Raw genomic sequence first — 15,071 nt, forward strand, 5'->3', positions numbered from 1 at the left:
TCCTGCCCCTACCCCCCCCCCCCCGTAACGAGCTCCCCGCCCTCCAGCCCCCCCCAAAACGAGCTCCCCCTCCCCTCAGAGCCCCCTAATAACAAGCCGTCCCCCAAACTGCCAGCGAGACCCCCCAGGCCCACAGCAACGAGCCCCCTCGCCCCCAGAGCCCTCCCCCGCCGTTGTTAGCCTCTTTCCCCTTCTGCTCCCCAACGCCCCCACCCCACCGCGTCCCCTCAGCCGCTCCCGCCCTTCCCCCACCTACCCCATACGCATCTTGGAGCCAGACTGGCCGCCGCCACCGGGCAACGGGGGCCGCGGCGGGAGACGGCCCAGATGCAGCTGCTTCTCCAGAGCCGACATGACGGCGAAGGGTGCGCTAACGCACAAGGACACACCGCGAAACCGCCCCCCCGAAAACCGCCCCCGCCGAGCGCCGCGGCCGCCACCGGCCCCCGCTCCGCTCCACTCCGCAACCGCCCCACCGGAAGCGGCGGCCCGTCACAACGCCGCCGCCCGGCACCACGGGAAGCGCAGTCCACCGCCGCGGGCACCCGTAGCGCTCTCCCGTGGCCTTCTGGGAAATGTAGTCCGCCTCTCAGCGGCGCGGTGCCGCGTTGCATGATGGGGGCTGTAGTCCCGGAAGTGCGGCTCGGCGCCCTGTGGGGGCGCGTCCCGCTCCCGCCGAGGCGGCGGTTGCCGGGCGGCGGCGCGGCCTGAGGCGAGGCGGGATGCGGCAGAAGAAGCCGAGGGCGCTCGCCCTGCCGGCGGGAGGGTCCCGGCGGAGGGGCGGTGGGCCGCTCCCAGGTGGGAAGGAAGGGTCGGGGCTGGGGGGTACACGTGGGGCGGCGGCGGCGGGAGCGTGCCCGGGCCCGCGGCTTGCGGGATGCCGGGCCCCTGAGGCCGCTCGCTCCCACTTCCCCGCAGGTACCGGCGACGTCCCCGCTTCCACCAGCCTGCCGCCGCTCGTGGAGGGCCCGCTGCGATGCTTCCTCCGCTGCACCGTCTCCCGAGTCCTGTGGACGGCGCCCAGGCCGCTCGCCGCCGCCCTCGTCCGCCTGCGGTGGTGGGGGGAGACCACCGACGGCACCGTCTTCCAGCCCGCCTGGCGGCCGGGCCAGCCGGCGGAGGGAGCCACCGCCCGCTACGCCGTGCGCTGCGGGCCCAGGCAGCTCGCTGCCTACCTGACAGGTAGAGCCGCTTCGCCCTGGTCAGGCAGCTCAGGGCCGGAGCTGCGGGGAGGCCCCGCAAAAACCTAGGGGTTCTTCACCTGCCAAGGAACCCCCGTCCGGTTCTCACGGCTTCTTAGGTCGTTTTCCTGATCCGAGAGGCTTTTGATCTCAGCCTGGGACTGCTGACATCAGGCTCTCTAGTAGTAAGGTTTAGTGTTCAGGTCTGCAAACTGTTGAAGTCTGCTGTAGTCCCCACAGAGTTAAGATGAGATGATTTTTAGTATTATACATAGCGTATTAAATAGGCATTTAAGTGTTCGAAGAATGTGAGGAATAAAAAGATACTCAGGTGAGCTTGCAGTGTTGTTAAGGTACTTAATTTAGTGAAAGATCTGGAGGACATTAATGCAAGCCTGATGTCTAGAGTTTGCCTGTAAAACCTGTGCCTGCTACATACTCTTAGAATCACAGAAGGGTTTGGGCTGGAAGGGACCTTCAAGACCAGCCAGTCCCACCCCCCGCCAGGGGCAGGGCCCCCTCCCCCCAGCCCAGGCTGCTCCCAGCCCCGTCCAGCCTGGCCTTGAGCCCTGCCAGGGATGGGGCACCCACAGCTGCTCTGGGAGCCTGGGCCAGCGCCTCGCCGCCCTCACGGGGAAGGGTTTCTTCCTCATGTCCAACCTAAACCTATCCTCTGTCAATTTAAAACCATTACCCCTTGTCCTATCATAAGTAGTCCTTTTTATGGTAATCTTGTACTTACTTATCATAATTTATTATCAGTGTAACACTTCCTTACCTGCTGCTTCATTATCATAATTTCATGATATGACATTATGTTAACCTCTAGCATCTCTGTCATTTTAACAGAAATGTTTTAATTGTGTTTAATTGTGACTATGTTGTGTGAGACTGCAACGAAGCCGTTCCTAATTTTTGCAGATATGGGTGTGCTTGTCCTGGAGGTAATGAGCAAACGTGACCATCTTCCTATTGGCAGAGTGGAAATCACCAGATTGTCCCAACTGTCTCCCAGCCATCCAATCAATGGTTTTTTTACAATAGTTTCACCAACATCTGATAAACTAGGAGAGCTGCAGGTAGTCCTTCTGTCTTTGCTCTTTATTATAAATTGTATTGCTGTAATAGCAGGATAATCAAGTGCCAGGATCAAGCTTTACTAGGTACACTGCAGACCTGGTCTCTGTCCAAGGCATTAGTGAGCTAAGGTATCAAATGAAAAATGAATACCGAAGGTGATGACTCTTTTTTTGTTTAGAAGGATGTGTGGCATTGGTAGTTCAACTTGATAAAGAAAATTTGTAGTCTCTGGGCTGAGAGTGAGTTTTAACAGCGTATTTAAAAACGGATACTCGGTTCTAACGCTTCTCGAGAGCCTCACTGGGCTGAAATTGTAGAAGATTTTGAAATCTGGGACTAAGAAGGTGGTGTTTTACAGCCTCAGCTCTGGACAATTTATGCTGAAAGACAGTTGCCTGTGATTTGAAAAACATGGAATGTGAAATAAGTGGTAGTAAATACGTGAGAGTTTTATGACGTTATGTCATAAAATCTAAATATTACTTTGTGTAGAAAAGCAGTGGTTTTCCATAGCATGACAAGTAAAGTTGAATACAGTATGTGTGGCACTTAACTAAGACTTTTCACATTTTGTCCTTCAGGTCTCACTGGTTTTAGAACCTCTGCCAGAGCTGTATGACACCAGCAGCTCTATCCCAACCACAAATGCGAGTTTAGATACCGCTCCTGCTCAGGGAAGCAGCAAGCCCCAGTTTCCTGCTCCATCACGGCAGTCCAGGCAAACACGGGTGACTATTGCTGACCAAGAGTCTGTTAATGATAGCAGAGCCACAGCTCCCAGGTATCTTTTTTCCCCCATAACAAAATTCTAGTTTATTTTGCAGCTGCACACTCTTAATTAATGGCTATACACTTGTGAGTTATGGATTACTTGATCTTTTTGAATGTGCATTTTGTATGAAATCCAGAAGAACATTCAGCATTTCAGAGCTTCCAGGGACAACTCCTCATAAATTTGCATCCTACATTGACTTAGTTCAAGCTATGCTAGTTGACACAAGAGATGCCACAAATCTTGTACTTGCAGCTTGAATCTGTCTCTCTGATGGTGTAAGTGGGAGATGAGGAGTCATTAAAATAATGTGTTGCATTTCTTTTTGGAGCGTGTACTGAGGTGGGCAGCTGCAGTGCTAGGAAGAATTTGAAGAGGTTTGAATCCCTTTACCGATCCACTTTAGTTGTTACTGAAATAACGTTTCATTTTTCAATAGAGGAGAGGACCGTTTGGTCTTTCAAGAGAACTGTGAAAACATGAAGGATGCTTTTTCTGCTTCTCATCACCGTCTGATTTTACCAGATGAACGTTTGCAAGTGAATCCTTCAAATCAGCAAGTGTCGTTTCTCACCAGCACTGATCCTGAAGCGCCGGATAGGACGAACACGCGGGTGCTTTCTTTGCATAACCCAGCTACAAAAGACTTGCTTTCAGGTTTGTATACAATTGGCACCATCTTTAGCTTTCACAACAAATAGCTCTTGATAATATTTCAGGTGCTTATCCAGAGACAAAGGCTTAAGGAAGTGATACTTTACACATTCTCCCTGTATTATTTCAAACAGAAAATTACAACAAAGAAGTCTTCACTTAAAAACTACTGGTTCAGTCTTGTTGGAAGGTGGCTTCACTATCCAGATCAGGCAAGATGTGCTGTCCTGGCATGCCTGAGCTCTGACCTGGAGGGGTAAAAGAAAAGGAAGCTCACTTTCACAGGCTGTTTCATCACTGACATGCACTCTGAGGTGGCCATCAATGGTGCCAGTCATATTGAAAAAACTCTTAGGAGGGTTTCTATGCCCTTAGCATTTTCAGATGGAAAATGGTTTATTTTCCACCACGTGCCTGTTAGCATCCGCTTGGACCGGATTCAAATGATCATCAAATTAGGGCACGTTTCCTTAGGTGTTGTCTTTAGAGTTATTTTTTATATTTACAGACCTAAAATTAGATATCTGTTGAGATATCCTAAGGTGACAGGCTACTCTGTAAATTAATCTTGCTGCTGCATCTTAATAATGCCCCTTAGTGCCTGATTCGGTGTGCACAGATGAGTTATTTGTGCGGCTCTGAGTGGGAGACTGATAGAGGATTGCTCTCACTTTTGGCTGTGCTATCTGTTACGATGTATAGCACACACTTCATCTCCAGTATGTCAAGATCTTTTCGTAACAGCAGAAAACAGAAGTTTCTTCACTGTAGCTGGCACATTTGTTGTGTTTACACATTGCTTTTAAATTGCATTTGAATGCTGAGTTTTAATCCTTCTGCTTACTTCTCAGCTCTTTTGGATCAAGGCAATAAACTCCGTGATGCCATGGTGGTTTCTGCAATGAAGTCTAGTCCGGACATGGAGATTGAACTGAATAAAGTGCCTTCTTCTATAGAGAGAGACAATCTCAAAGCACCAGCAAAGTGAGTGTGGAAAGGGGAAAGTGAGATTAAGTTTCAAACCGTAAATTTTGAGACCTTATCAGGAACCTTGAAATACTGAGATTCACGTGATGTAATTTAGGATTCTCATTCAAATAGGAAATTAATTTCTACTTGTGTATAAAAGCCTAAATTTTGTGAGTTGATTTTAATCATCATGTAGTAAGCCTTAATTTAAGTAATTGATTTTAATTTTGTTTTGCAGTATATTTGTATTGATTACAGAATTATTTGATATAGAAATACTAAATGTTGATAAGGAATAAGTAATGCAAGGAACATAGCAAATTATATGGTACTTCATCACAGAGAACAGGTTTTTAAAGAAATTAGTGACATAAATTGAGTACTTTTGCATATTCTACTTTGCATCTGTTGGTGCCAAATACCCATGAAAATTTGCATCTGTAACTGTGTTCTCAGAATTAGTAGTCGTTATCTTCTTCCATATGATCTTTCTTACCAGATTAAAAAAAAATAAGTGTTTGAGCCTTTTCAGCTTCTAACTCCACCTTTGTTTAGTACTAGGTTTAGTAAATATTCTCAATTCAGTGAAACTGAAATTTAGAAACGTTAAGAGATATGCATGTTTTTTACAGGAGAAACTTCATTTCTGTTTTTTTGGGAAATATGAATATTACCTTTTGTTCCACTATAAGCCAGAAAATAATGTCATTGTCTTTGACAGTCAGTGATGCTATTGCAAACAGAATTTAAATTATTTCTCCTCAAACTATTCTGATCTGTTTAAAAGTCGATGACTTTGGACTTTCCAGGAAAAATTGATAGAACATCATTTATAAACATCTTGCTTGGTTTTCTCAGGCCCTCTTCTTGTTTGCAGCAGCTGTGCTTAACTTGCAAGATTGGGCCAACCTTTACAGTTGGACTTGATGATCTTAAAGGTTTTTTCCAAGCTAAATGTTTCAGTGATTCTATGACACATTGCGAAGTATGAGATTTTGGATGTGACTTGCAGCAGACTGCAGGGTTACAGAAAGTTTTTGCATATCTAGAGATTAGGCTACAAACTGGAGAAGGCTGTGCATGACCTTTGATTTTTATCCATGATGGATTAATCTTGAACATGCCTTAATATTTTTATTTTTCCTTTTACTGCTCTCTCTGCTGCAATCACTGCTATCCAGGAGCCCAAAAGGCTTGAACACATATTTTGTGCCAGCTCCTGAAGATCCCCATCTCTTTGCATCTGAAGTTTCAGGTCAGCAATTTGACCTTAACTCTGAAGAGAGAGCAATACAGTTACTGTTGGGCAGGTGAGTGTAATGCACTGGAGATTACGGCAAAATTGTCCTTATTTGACCACTTTATACTGAAAAATGTCTCTTGACTCCAAGTTCTCCACATTTCTGGAAGTGTAACTAGTGAACCATACGTGCAAGTGATGGAGATGTTCTATACCTCTGCTTGTACTCAACTTTAATGCATGACAACCTGGATAGCTCAGAGTCCTTTGATGTAAAAGTGATGTCAGAAGGATTAACCACGATCTTTGATAAAATTAATAGTTGTAACTGTTGTGCCCTAAAATGCTAAGAAGTGCATAAACCAAATAGTGTTTCTTTGAAGAACTTGCAGCTTGTAAATTAAAAGTAGAGAGATCTTTCTCCAAATATTAAATTGACCTTTTTCTCTCATTTTATGTGATGCTTACATTGTGTCCAAATCAGGGGTAGGAGGCATACAGCTTCCATGTCAGATATGGTTTAAAATTTCAGTCCGTATGCCTTGTGCCCTGTGGTTTATTACTGGATAACACTGAAGTATTTGCAGATCATAAAATGGTTTTGAACTCAGAGCACAGGTAGAAGACCCTTAAACAAAACCCAACTTGTTCCAACCATGTTCTAAAGATACTTTGTATTACCTACTCGGATATAGCTTGAATTTATATTATATTAAACTGTCCTTAAGTATTACTGGTATCTTAAAGCATTCCAAAAGTTACAAAGTGCTTATGGATAAGAATTGTAGGTAGATCTTAATAGATGTATTTTATGATTGGAGTCATGAAGCACTGGAACAGGTTGCCCAGAGAGGCTGTGGAATCTCCAGCTTTGGAGATATTTAGAATCCGACTGGAGACTTTTCTTATTTGCATCTTCTAGTTTTCAGCAGGGGTTGGACTAAATGATCGCCAGAGATCCCTTCCAACAAACTATTTTGCAATTATATGGATATATTTTCACATGCACTTTTTTCACAGAGATGTTATCACAAGATAACCCGTCGGAATGGGCCGCAGACACGTAGTAGGTTGAGCCCAGTGCTGTATAAGCACAGTTTGGCTGTATATGGAGCTAATATAGCATAAATCCAGTACAGAATAGACAGCGTTGTCAGAATTGGTAAGAAATTGACTGCAGAACTTGCAACACTAAGTTACATTTCTTTCTGTTGTGTCCACAGTGCTGATTTATCTCCTGTGCATTTCTGGGATCGGACAGGTTCCCTTTTGGATTCTCTTTCTTTTGGGAGTGAGGTGTATGACAGTGAACTCAATGATCCCCATTACGACCAGAGTCTTCTGGAGAGTCTTTTTTACACCCTTCCTGTAAGTGGAGATCAAAAGGAAGGCGCTTAATATGTTGTTCCTAAAGTGAAGGAAAACCAGAAATCGCATTTAAATAAAAAAAGACTACAAATTTCAGTATTAGTAAGGCTTAATAAGCATTAATATCATACAGAAGCTTGTGAGAACATTGCTTAAAATTAGTTTTCTTTAATAGTATTCTTTTAACAATATATTTGAGACTGCAGAGTCAAAGCATTGAGTTTGGAAATCGCTAGGATTGAGGCTACCCATGAAGACTTTTATTTAAACCTCTGAAAATTTTTTGGTAGGATTTTAGTTGTTTCAAATTATGCAACCCACAAATTGTTTTTTCTTTTTCTTATCGTAACCATTATGTATCTTTGTTGACAATGGTAGTTGACTTCTTATTTTATGTACATTATTCCTGTTTCAGAAATCTGATTCCAGTTTAAGTGATTTCCTCACTGATGATGATGTTAACTCCTCCAAAAAAGTAACCAAAACAGAAACTGTTAAGAAGGCTGATCCAGTGAATCCACAGGATTCTAATGCGTTTGATCAGGATCAGAAGGCGACGAGGATTAAACCCCGGTAAACAGTTACATTTGTGTCTTGTTTTGTAGCATCTTGTTCGTTGTAAGTTAGTATTAGCAAGAAGCGCAGTATGTCGCTGGCCATGGCAGGAGTGTTGGAACTAGATGACTTTTAAGGTCCCTTCCAACCCAAACCATCCTGTGATTCTATGATTATTATCACACTCCATCATTATCACACAATTCACTGAACTATTTTGGTGGGGAATTTTCATAGCATCACTGGGACTGATGGAGCATCAGCATCACCTAGGAATTGCTATATGTTGTTAAAGATTAAGATGCAATTAGTTAAAAACATGAGTTTGACCAAAATGCAATAGGCCTAGTAATAACATTTTGAACTGTGGACGGAGAAACACTAAGGCCTGAGCTGGCCTCTCAACTGAACTCTCGCCCTGCCTCCTGAAACAATAATCACTGTGTAACCTTCATGATAGATTAGTCCCCATGCTGAAAAAAGCTCTGTGCAGTTCTGTGACTTTGTGTATGTAACACATACAAAATAACTCACACCCTATTATCTGCCTTTGCACAATGTCTCTGTGTATAAAATTTCTATCTGCTTGACAGGGACAGAGTTGACATCAGCAGAGTCTGTTTCTCTGCTGGTTTGTGTTCTCTCCTGTAGCTGTAGTAAATAAACTTTTGTTTTGACATCATCTAAATTTTATTCCCTTTTTTACATTAGTCCTGAACCAGTACAACAGTGTCCCTAAATATCCAGTTATAAAGCTTTACTTGTACAATGTCAGTTAGTATTAAGGTCTTAGGATTTTTTTTTTCCTAATTCAGCTCCAAACAATTATTTCTGAACCTTTTCTTACAAATGCTGCGGTTTTTACATTCAAGTAAAAATCATATCTCCAGAGGTACGGACAAAAAAACATTTGCAAGTCAAGTCTTAAAAATAAAGTGCAAGTGAGATTTTAAATTATGGCAAAAATCCTGTTGCTCTTCCTCTGCAGCACTGACTTGTCCATGTGTATGACTCTGTCATCTCCCTTTCTTTGGTATATGACATTAAACAAAGCTTTTCTTTTTGAAGAGTTAGAAGACATAAGATTTTTTCAAAACTCCAAGTGTGGAATGTGCACTTTCTTTTTTTCCCAATTATGTACCTCCTTCAGCTTCAAGCCATTCCCCCCTGTCCCACCACTCCCTGCCCTTGCCCAAAGCCCCTCCCCAGCTTTCCTGTCGGCCCCTCCAGGCACTGGGAGCTGCTCTAAGGTCTCCCCGGAGCCTTCTCCTCCCCAGGCTGCACAGCCCCAGCTCTCCCAGCCTGTCTCCATAGCAGAGGGGCTCCAGCCCTCTGGCCATCTTTATGTAGTCCTGATTCTCAGTTTTATCTCTTCAGCTGCTCTCCTACTAGACTACTTGCTCCTGCAGAAGGTCACACAGAAGAAGCTCATGTCACATCCTTGAGTGCAGACAGGTTGGCATTACTGGAGCGAATACACCTAGCCAGAGTCATCATTGAAAGCTTGAAAATCCCTCCTGAGACCATCCAGATCACACCAAGAAAGAAAGGTTTAATGGGGAAGCCTCCAAGGCCTGCATCAGTTAATAAGTGGTAAGGGGGATTGTTTCTCACCAGCTTGTTACTTGTGCCTTCAAAGTAGATTTCTCTGAGTTCTGTTGTATAGTCCTGTTTACATAACTTCTCCAGGCTTCTGAGGTCTTTCCATTTCTCTGCTCCTCACAGGAAATTGTATACCATAATTTCTAAAAGTTAGAGATGCAAATAATTTATCCTGATGCGGGTTTACTTCAGGTTGTGCTTTTTCTGGGAATTTGGGGGAGGTATAAATGTGCTTTGTGCATGGCAGTACATTGAAAACAAAAGGGTTTATCTTTTTGAGGAGAATCTGACATATGCGTAATGTATAGAAGGGATTCATAAAATAGATAGTTCAGTTATTCTAAAAAAATAAGGAATTGTGACTATGAAACTTGCATGGTATGTTTGGTTTCATTATGTACATGAGATTTTTGATGGTTTGTGATCATGCATTCACTTTTTTATTCATAGTACCTTCTTTGTTGAGTACCACTTTCCTGTGGGAGCCTCCAAGGATGAAAAAGGACAGGTCTCCATAACAACAGAAGTAACTCGAATAGCTTCAAGTAAAATCACAGGTGATGGTAAGAGCATTAATTTCTCCCCCTTGTATTTAGTTTTGTTGACTCCTTCATCTCTTAGAAATTATGTAATAGTGTTTCCTATGTGTTTTCTTTGCTGCCTGAAAAATATGGTATGATTAGTGGCACCTCTGCTGCGCTGCAGGTAGTGGAATGCTTGTCTGAGGAAGAAGGAAGCCAAATGATTATTTTAATTTTTTTTTTTTGCTGAAAAGTTCTTTTCTTAGGGACAGAATAGCAGGTCAGTAAGCCCATTCCTTCACTTCAACGTAAAACCAATATCCTTTCTGCAATAGCATGAGGATGATAAAGTACTTTTAGAAATATCAGAGATACTTATATCTCAAACAAATAATTTTTTCAGATGCTGAAATGTGTCATTTAACATCTGCAAGAGCTCAGAGAATCTGCTGGATCCAAGAGATCTTGAGTCCCATGCTCAAAGCAGTAGACATAAATCTCTTTCCTGAGAGTCACCAGTGTTTGTATCCCTGAGGGCAATTCATGCTATGTTTCCTCAGTGAGCAGACAATGCTGTATGAGCAAGGTCCTCTCTGCCCAGTCTTCCCAGAAACTGGAAATCCAGGGTGACTTTCAAAAGCCTTTCCCATATGGTCATTCATTGGCTTTGCATCTTTCTGGGTGGCACTTGAAAGATCTGGGAGTAATTTTGAGTTCTCTTTTATATTCTCCATTTGTGTCCAGAAAAAAACATCTAACTCTACCTAACCTTAGCTCTTTGTAATGGAAAAATAATACAGCCTCCTGGATTTCGTCTTGTGAGATTAAGCTCCAGCTCTTTGGAACCCAGAAAAATAGGTAGGGCTGAAAATAATTTGAAGAAGCCGTCAAGTCAGTCCACTGTACTGTTATCTTTCCTGAGAGCTGTTTATCTGATTTATTAAAGATGCCCAATGGGAATAATTCCGTAGGCATCCTAGGCAAGCTGTAGAAGCACTGTGTTTCCTGTTAGAAAAGTTTTCTTATGTCTAACCTGAGTTTTCTGTCATCACAGGAATACTTACTTTATCCATTGTGAACAAGGAAAGTGTACTACTTCAACACTGCTGCTGTACTACTCTTTTCTAGAGTAAACACCAATTCGTTCAGTCTTTTCTTGCAGATGCCATTTTTCTCCTGAACTTGTGATTACTCTTGCAGCTCAGCTTTGACTCTCTCAAGATATGTCTTGAAATATATTGATCTCCCACAGAACATATATAGAAATATATATTCTCCCACTGAAGAATGGAAAGTCTTACTGCATTCTAGGATGACAGACTTTGAATCGACTGCAGCCTTTAGATGCTGTTATTATTTAGATGCTTGTGGTACTGCCTGCCTGCTGTTTTCTGGCCTTGGAAAGTGAAGAACAGTTTACTTTGGGCTTGGTGTTAAGTAATGCAGAATTAAATGATTGTGCATGTAACAGAGGAATCTCCACAGGAAAGTTTATTTATATTCAGTTAATTTGGAAGATTTTTTGCTCTTGTGAGCAACCAAAACAAAGTAGCGAATTACCTACAGAGTTGTGATATAGTTTATTAGGTTGAATCCTTGAGAGATTCTTGTTGAGGTTTCCAGCAACAGCTCTTCCCCCTTCAGCTCCCAGCCTTGCTGGATCTGTGATTCTGGCAGATGTACAAATGCTTGCTGTGTGCTTTTCCATCCTCCTCAGAAGTGCATCACTTTCTCCTCATACCTTCTGAACTTCCCGTGTCTACTCGCCCTGCACATTCTCTGCAGAGACTGAGGATTTCTCTGTTCCTGATCGGGCTCAAAAGACAGGTTAGCTCTGGATACAGCTAAGACCTCACAAGTCTCTGTCTTCCTTGCAGTGGTGAAATTTCAGCAGCGGTTTGTGTTCCCTGTCCGTTTTAGTGGAACAATGATAGAGCACTGGTGGAGCTCTGACCTCGCTTTTAAAATCTACATGAGAAAAAGCACACAGAAAAAGGTACTTATTAGAAGTTGTTTATAGAACTTCTTTGCATTTCTGTTTCCTCCAATACTTACACAGACAGCAGTGGCTTTTCGAAGTCTTCTGCAATGCTTCATTGAGATTGCTGCCACCTCAACCATCAGAGGCAAAACAGCGTGGCCTGACTGGGCGGCTTAGTTGACCATTGCTGGATATTATCAAGGGAAATGACATTACGTGCAGATACTATAAGTTGAGCTAATTGCTGTTCAATCTGGTCACCCAACTAAATGATTTTATGAGTTCAGGACTGACAGGCAAAAAAAAATTGTCCTTCCCTCCTCTTCCAAACTGATCTCTTACTATGTAAGCATATCGGATCAGTTACAAACATTAGTCTTCAATAAGAACACAGCTCATTTAGCAATATAGAATGAGTTAACGTAGATGCATTTGATACCACTACTCTGCCCAGGGTAAGGAGAACAACACGAGGTGTGAGAAACTGGTACAACTTGTGCATTTGGATTTGGGGGGTAGGTGCATGAGTGTAAAAAAAAAAAAAATTTTTTTAAAAAAGTATATTTTTGCAAAAAATATTTGCATAATCATCTGCATGTGATGAGGACAGTGAGAGGTGTTAGCTCGTGTTTTGTTTTAATCAACACCAAGAATATCTGCCCATCTGTTCTAATAGGAGATTTGGTGGGTGAATAAATTGTGTCTTTAAGTATGGAATTTTTGTTCAGTTACTAGGATTTGAGATGTTCTTTTTTGCATTAATCTGGAACTGTTTACAGTAGGTACTGGGGTAATTTTCCTTACTGTTGTCCTAGACTTGAAATTAGAACTAAGGGAAACTTTCCTATAAATTCCTATAGGTACAACTAACGGTATAGGAGTAGTAGGGTGAGTGGCTGGCCATGGCTTCCCAGAAGGCTTTCATTTCACAACATGCCCGCCCTTAGTTCTTTCAACCTTGCAGAAATCTTGCAAAATGGTTTCTTTTTCTGCCCTCAGCCAGTGGCCATTGGCTCAGCAGCGCTTCAGTTACGCAAGGTTATCCAGTCTGGGTTGCTCACTGTCAGCTGCGAGATACCTGTGGGAAAAGAGGGAGATCAGACACAAGTTGGACCGCTAAAGGTATGTGTTTTACCATATAGACTTCGAGTTAAACAACCTGTCATTACTAATTTTGGCTGCATGTTCCTTCTTTTTGAAATTTTCCCTCCTCTTTCTTTCCTCTGTTTTAATTTGCCAGGTCTCAGATACGGAGGTTTCTTAAGACCAATACAAGATAACGTGAACCTTTTTTTTTCCTTAGGGTTTTGGAGAAATATTTTGAACCTCCTGCATGTCTTTAGGATCTTGCTGTGTGATGTTCCCCTGGCTGCAGGGTAAAATGAGAGTCAATAAGCTAAGGCTTGGATACAGAAATCACTCTACAAGCCAGTTGAGTGGCACATGTTCAAGCTGGGAGCTTTGGCTTCTGCTCCACCCATGAGCTGAGTTCTCTCCTGCCACAGAGGCCTGATGCTCCCTGTCATTGGTACCACACGGTCACTTCAGGAGTTCTCTTCTCCAGCCAAAGTTTCTACCAGCATGCTCAACATTTAATTGAGGAGGATTAATGGTCCTGCACAGCACATTTGAGAGATTTGGCAGTTCTGAGGATAAACAGCTCTCTAGATTACCAAGGGAAGGGTTAAGAGAGTATTTGGGAATTTTACATTCGGAGCTCCTATATTATTCCTGGGGAACGTCAGCACAGATTGCTTCTGTCACTTTGTAGTTCACAGCATGAGCCATGTCCTCTGTCACAGGGGATGGGAAACTTCTGGTGGAGAAGCCATTCAGCAGAGCTGCCAGTAAAGGAGCTGCAGAAGGCTGAAACGTAAAATGTAGAGGTTAGGTGTGGGAGAAGTTAATTGAAGGCAGGGAGGAGAAATGGTGTGTTCTGCGGGAGAGAATGCAGTGGAACAGGGTGTGAGAGGAGAAAAGTGGAAGGAGGTGTTGTGGGGAATTAATGAACCAAAGTTTGAGGTAAGAGCTGATGGAAGGGGAAGCTAATATTAAAGAAAAGTGATTTTGGTTGCCCTGTCTGCTAGGTTTCACTTGCTCAATGTAATACCTGCCTACCCACAGTATATGTGGGGCCAGCTGTTCTGGCCAGGGCATGGAGGAAAAGGGATGTCGGCTATTGAGTCCACTTTGCATTTCTTGGGTTCTTTCTGACAGATGCCCTTGAACTTCTCATCTTTGGACATGTTGTTCTTCATACACTTTAGGAGGAGATACCATTTGGCATTTTTTGCTGCAGTATCTTGTCCCTCCTAAGTCGTAGGCAAAATTCTTGAGTCTAAATTTCGTTTTCCTTATTTGGGCATTTTGTGGCTCCAGTCCTTTTCTTTATCCTGCTACCTTATCTTCTGGGCTTCAGTTTGTTCTCCCCTTCTTGCTGTCTCATCATGTGAATGAATCCAGCAGATCTGTGATGCTCTGTAGAAATTAACACTTGCAAATTAACACTTGCAATTCCTTTAACCTTGATTCTGGTGTTTCTTTCATTGCTTTCACACACACATTTTCATTCATACCAATCTGACTATTTCTCTTGCAAATCTTGGCAATGTGAAGAGGCAATTCAAACATAGGACAGTGTTAAAAAACAAAACAAAACCCAAAAAAGCCAGTCTCGGAAAAAAAAAAAGACAAATGCAGTGGAATATGTAGACCAGTGGAGAGAAAAAGGAGCCCACAGAAGGGAGAGGAGTTCGGGACAGCTAAAATCAGGAGAGAATGTAAAAGTGAAAGAGCAGTGAAAGAAAACATTTGGAGAGAAACATTTCGTTTTTCATAATTTTTCTTAAGCAGCCCATGCTGTAGCAGAGTGGAGCAAATGACAGTTGTGATACCTTGTCACAGTACTTTTTGCTTTGGCTGGGTAGGTGTTATTTTTCAGTCAGCTTGGCAATTGGTTTTACGTTTTTCCTTTATTCAGCTGTAATTATATGGTTTTGCACTTGAGTTACTGCTGTGTTTGATAAAATCGCATGTGGTTTATTTTGCAGTGACAGTTGTAGCTTGTAACCAGCATGTGTTTAAAGGTAAGCCTTCTGGGTGATGATCTAACACAGCTCTTGAACAAAATGTGCAATGCATTTACCTG

The 15,071-nt window shown here is 42.9% G+C and overlaps 2 protein-coding genes across 7 annotated transcripts in view; one reads left to right on the forward strand and one right to left on the reverse strand.

Moving 5' to 3' along the window:
• PPME1 (protein phosphatase methylesterase 1) overlaps positions 1–494 on the reverse strand; it is a 34,515-nt gene extending 34,021 nt beyond the window's left edge. The window contains exon 1 of the mRNA XM_037376655.1: positions 257–494. Coding sequence (XP_037232552.1) covers positions 257–354 — 98 coding nt within the window. The 5' untranslated portion in view covers positions 355–494. The remainder of the gene's footprint in view (positions 1–256) is intronic.
• A 167-nt stretch (positions 495–661) lies between these two features.
• Positions 662–15,071, forward strand: part of C2CD3 (C2 domain containing 3 centriole elongation regulator) — a 53,353-nt gene continuing 38,943 nt past the window's right edge. For 5 of the 6 annotated variants that reach the window (XM_037376555.1, XM_037376558.1, XM_037376557.1 and 2 more), the window contains exons 1-13: positions 662–798; positions 919–1,182; positions 2,103–2,260; positions 2,843–3,042; positions 3,470–3,690; positions 4,539–4,671; positions 5,838–5,966; positions 7,120–7,264; positions 7,680–7,837; positions 9,197–9,412; positions 9,872–9,984; positions 11,820–11,938; positions 12,923–13,045. In XM_037376555.1, coding sequence (XP_037232452.1) covers positions 723–798; positions 919–1,182; positions 2,103–2,260; positions 2,843–3,042; positions 3,470–3,690; positions 4,539–4,671; positions 5,838–5,966; positions 7,120–7,264; positions 7,680–7,837; positions 9,197–9,412; positions 9,872–9,984; positions 11,820–11,938; positions 12,923–13,045 — 2,055 coding nt within the window. In that variant the 5' untranslated portion in view covers positions 662–722. The remainder of the gene's footprint in view (positions 799–918; positions 1,183–2,102; positions 2,261–2,842; positions 3,043–3,469; positions 3,691–4,538; positions 4,672–5,837; positions 5,967–7,119; positions 7,265–7,679; positions 7,838–9,196; positions 9,413–9,871; positions 9,985–11,819; positions 11,939–12,922; positions 13,046–15,071) is intronic. The other variant, XM_037376556.1, reaches the window with a different exon arrangement.

The sequence above is a fragment of the Falco rusticolus genome, chromosome 2 (assembly GCF_015220075.1).
Source record: "Falco rusticolus isolate bFalRus1 chromosome 2, bFalRus1.pri, whole genome shotgun sequence".
Lineage (NCBI taxonomy): Eukaryota > Metazoa > Chordata > Aves > Falconiformes > Falconidae > Falco > Falco rusticolus.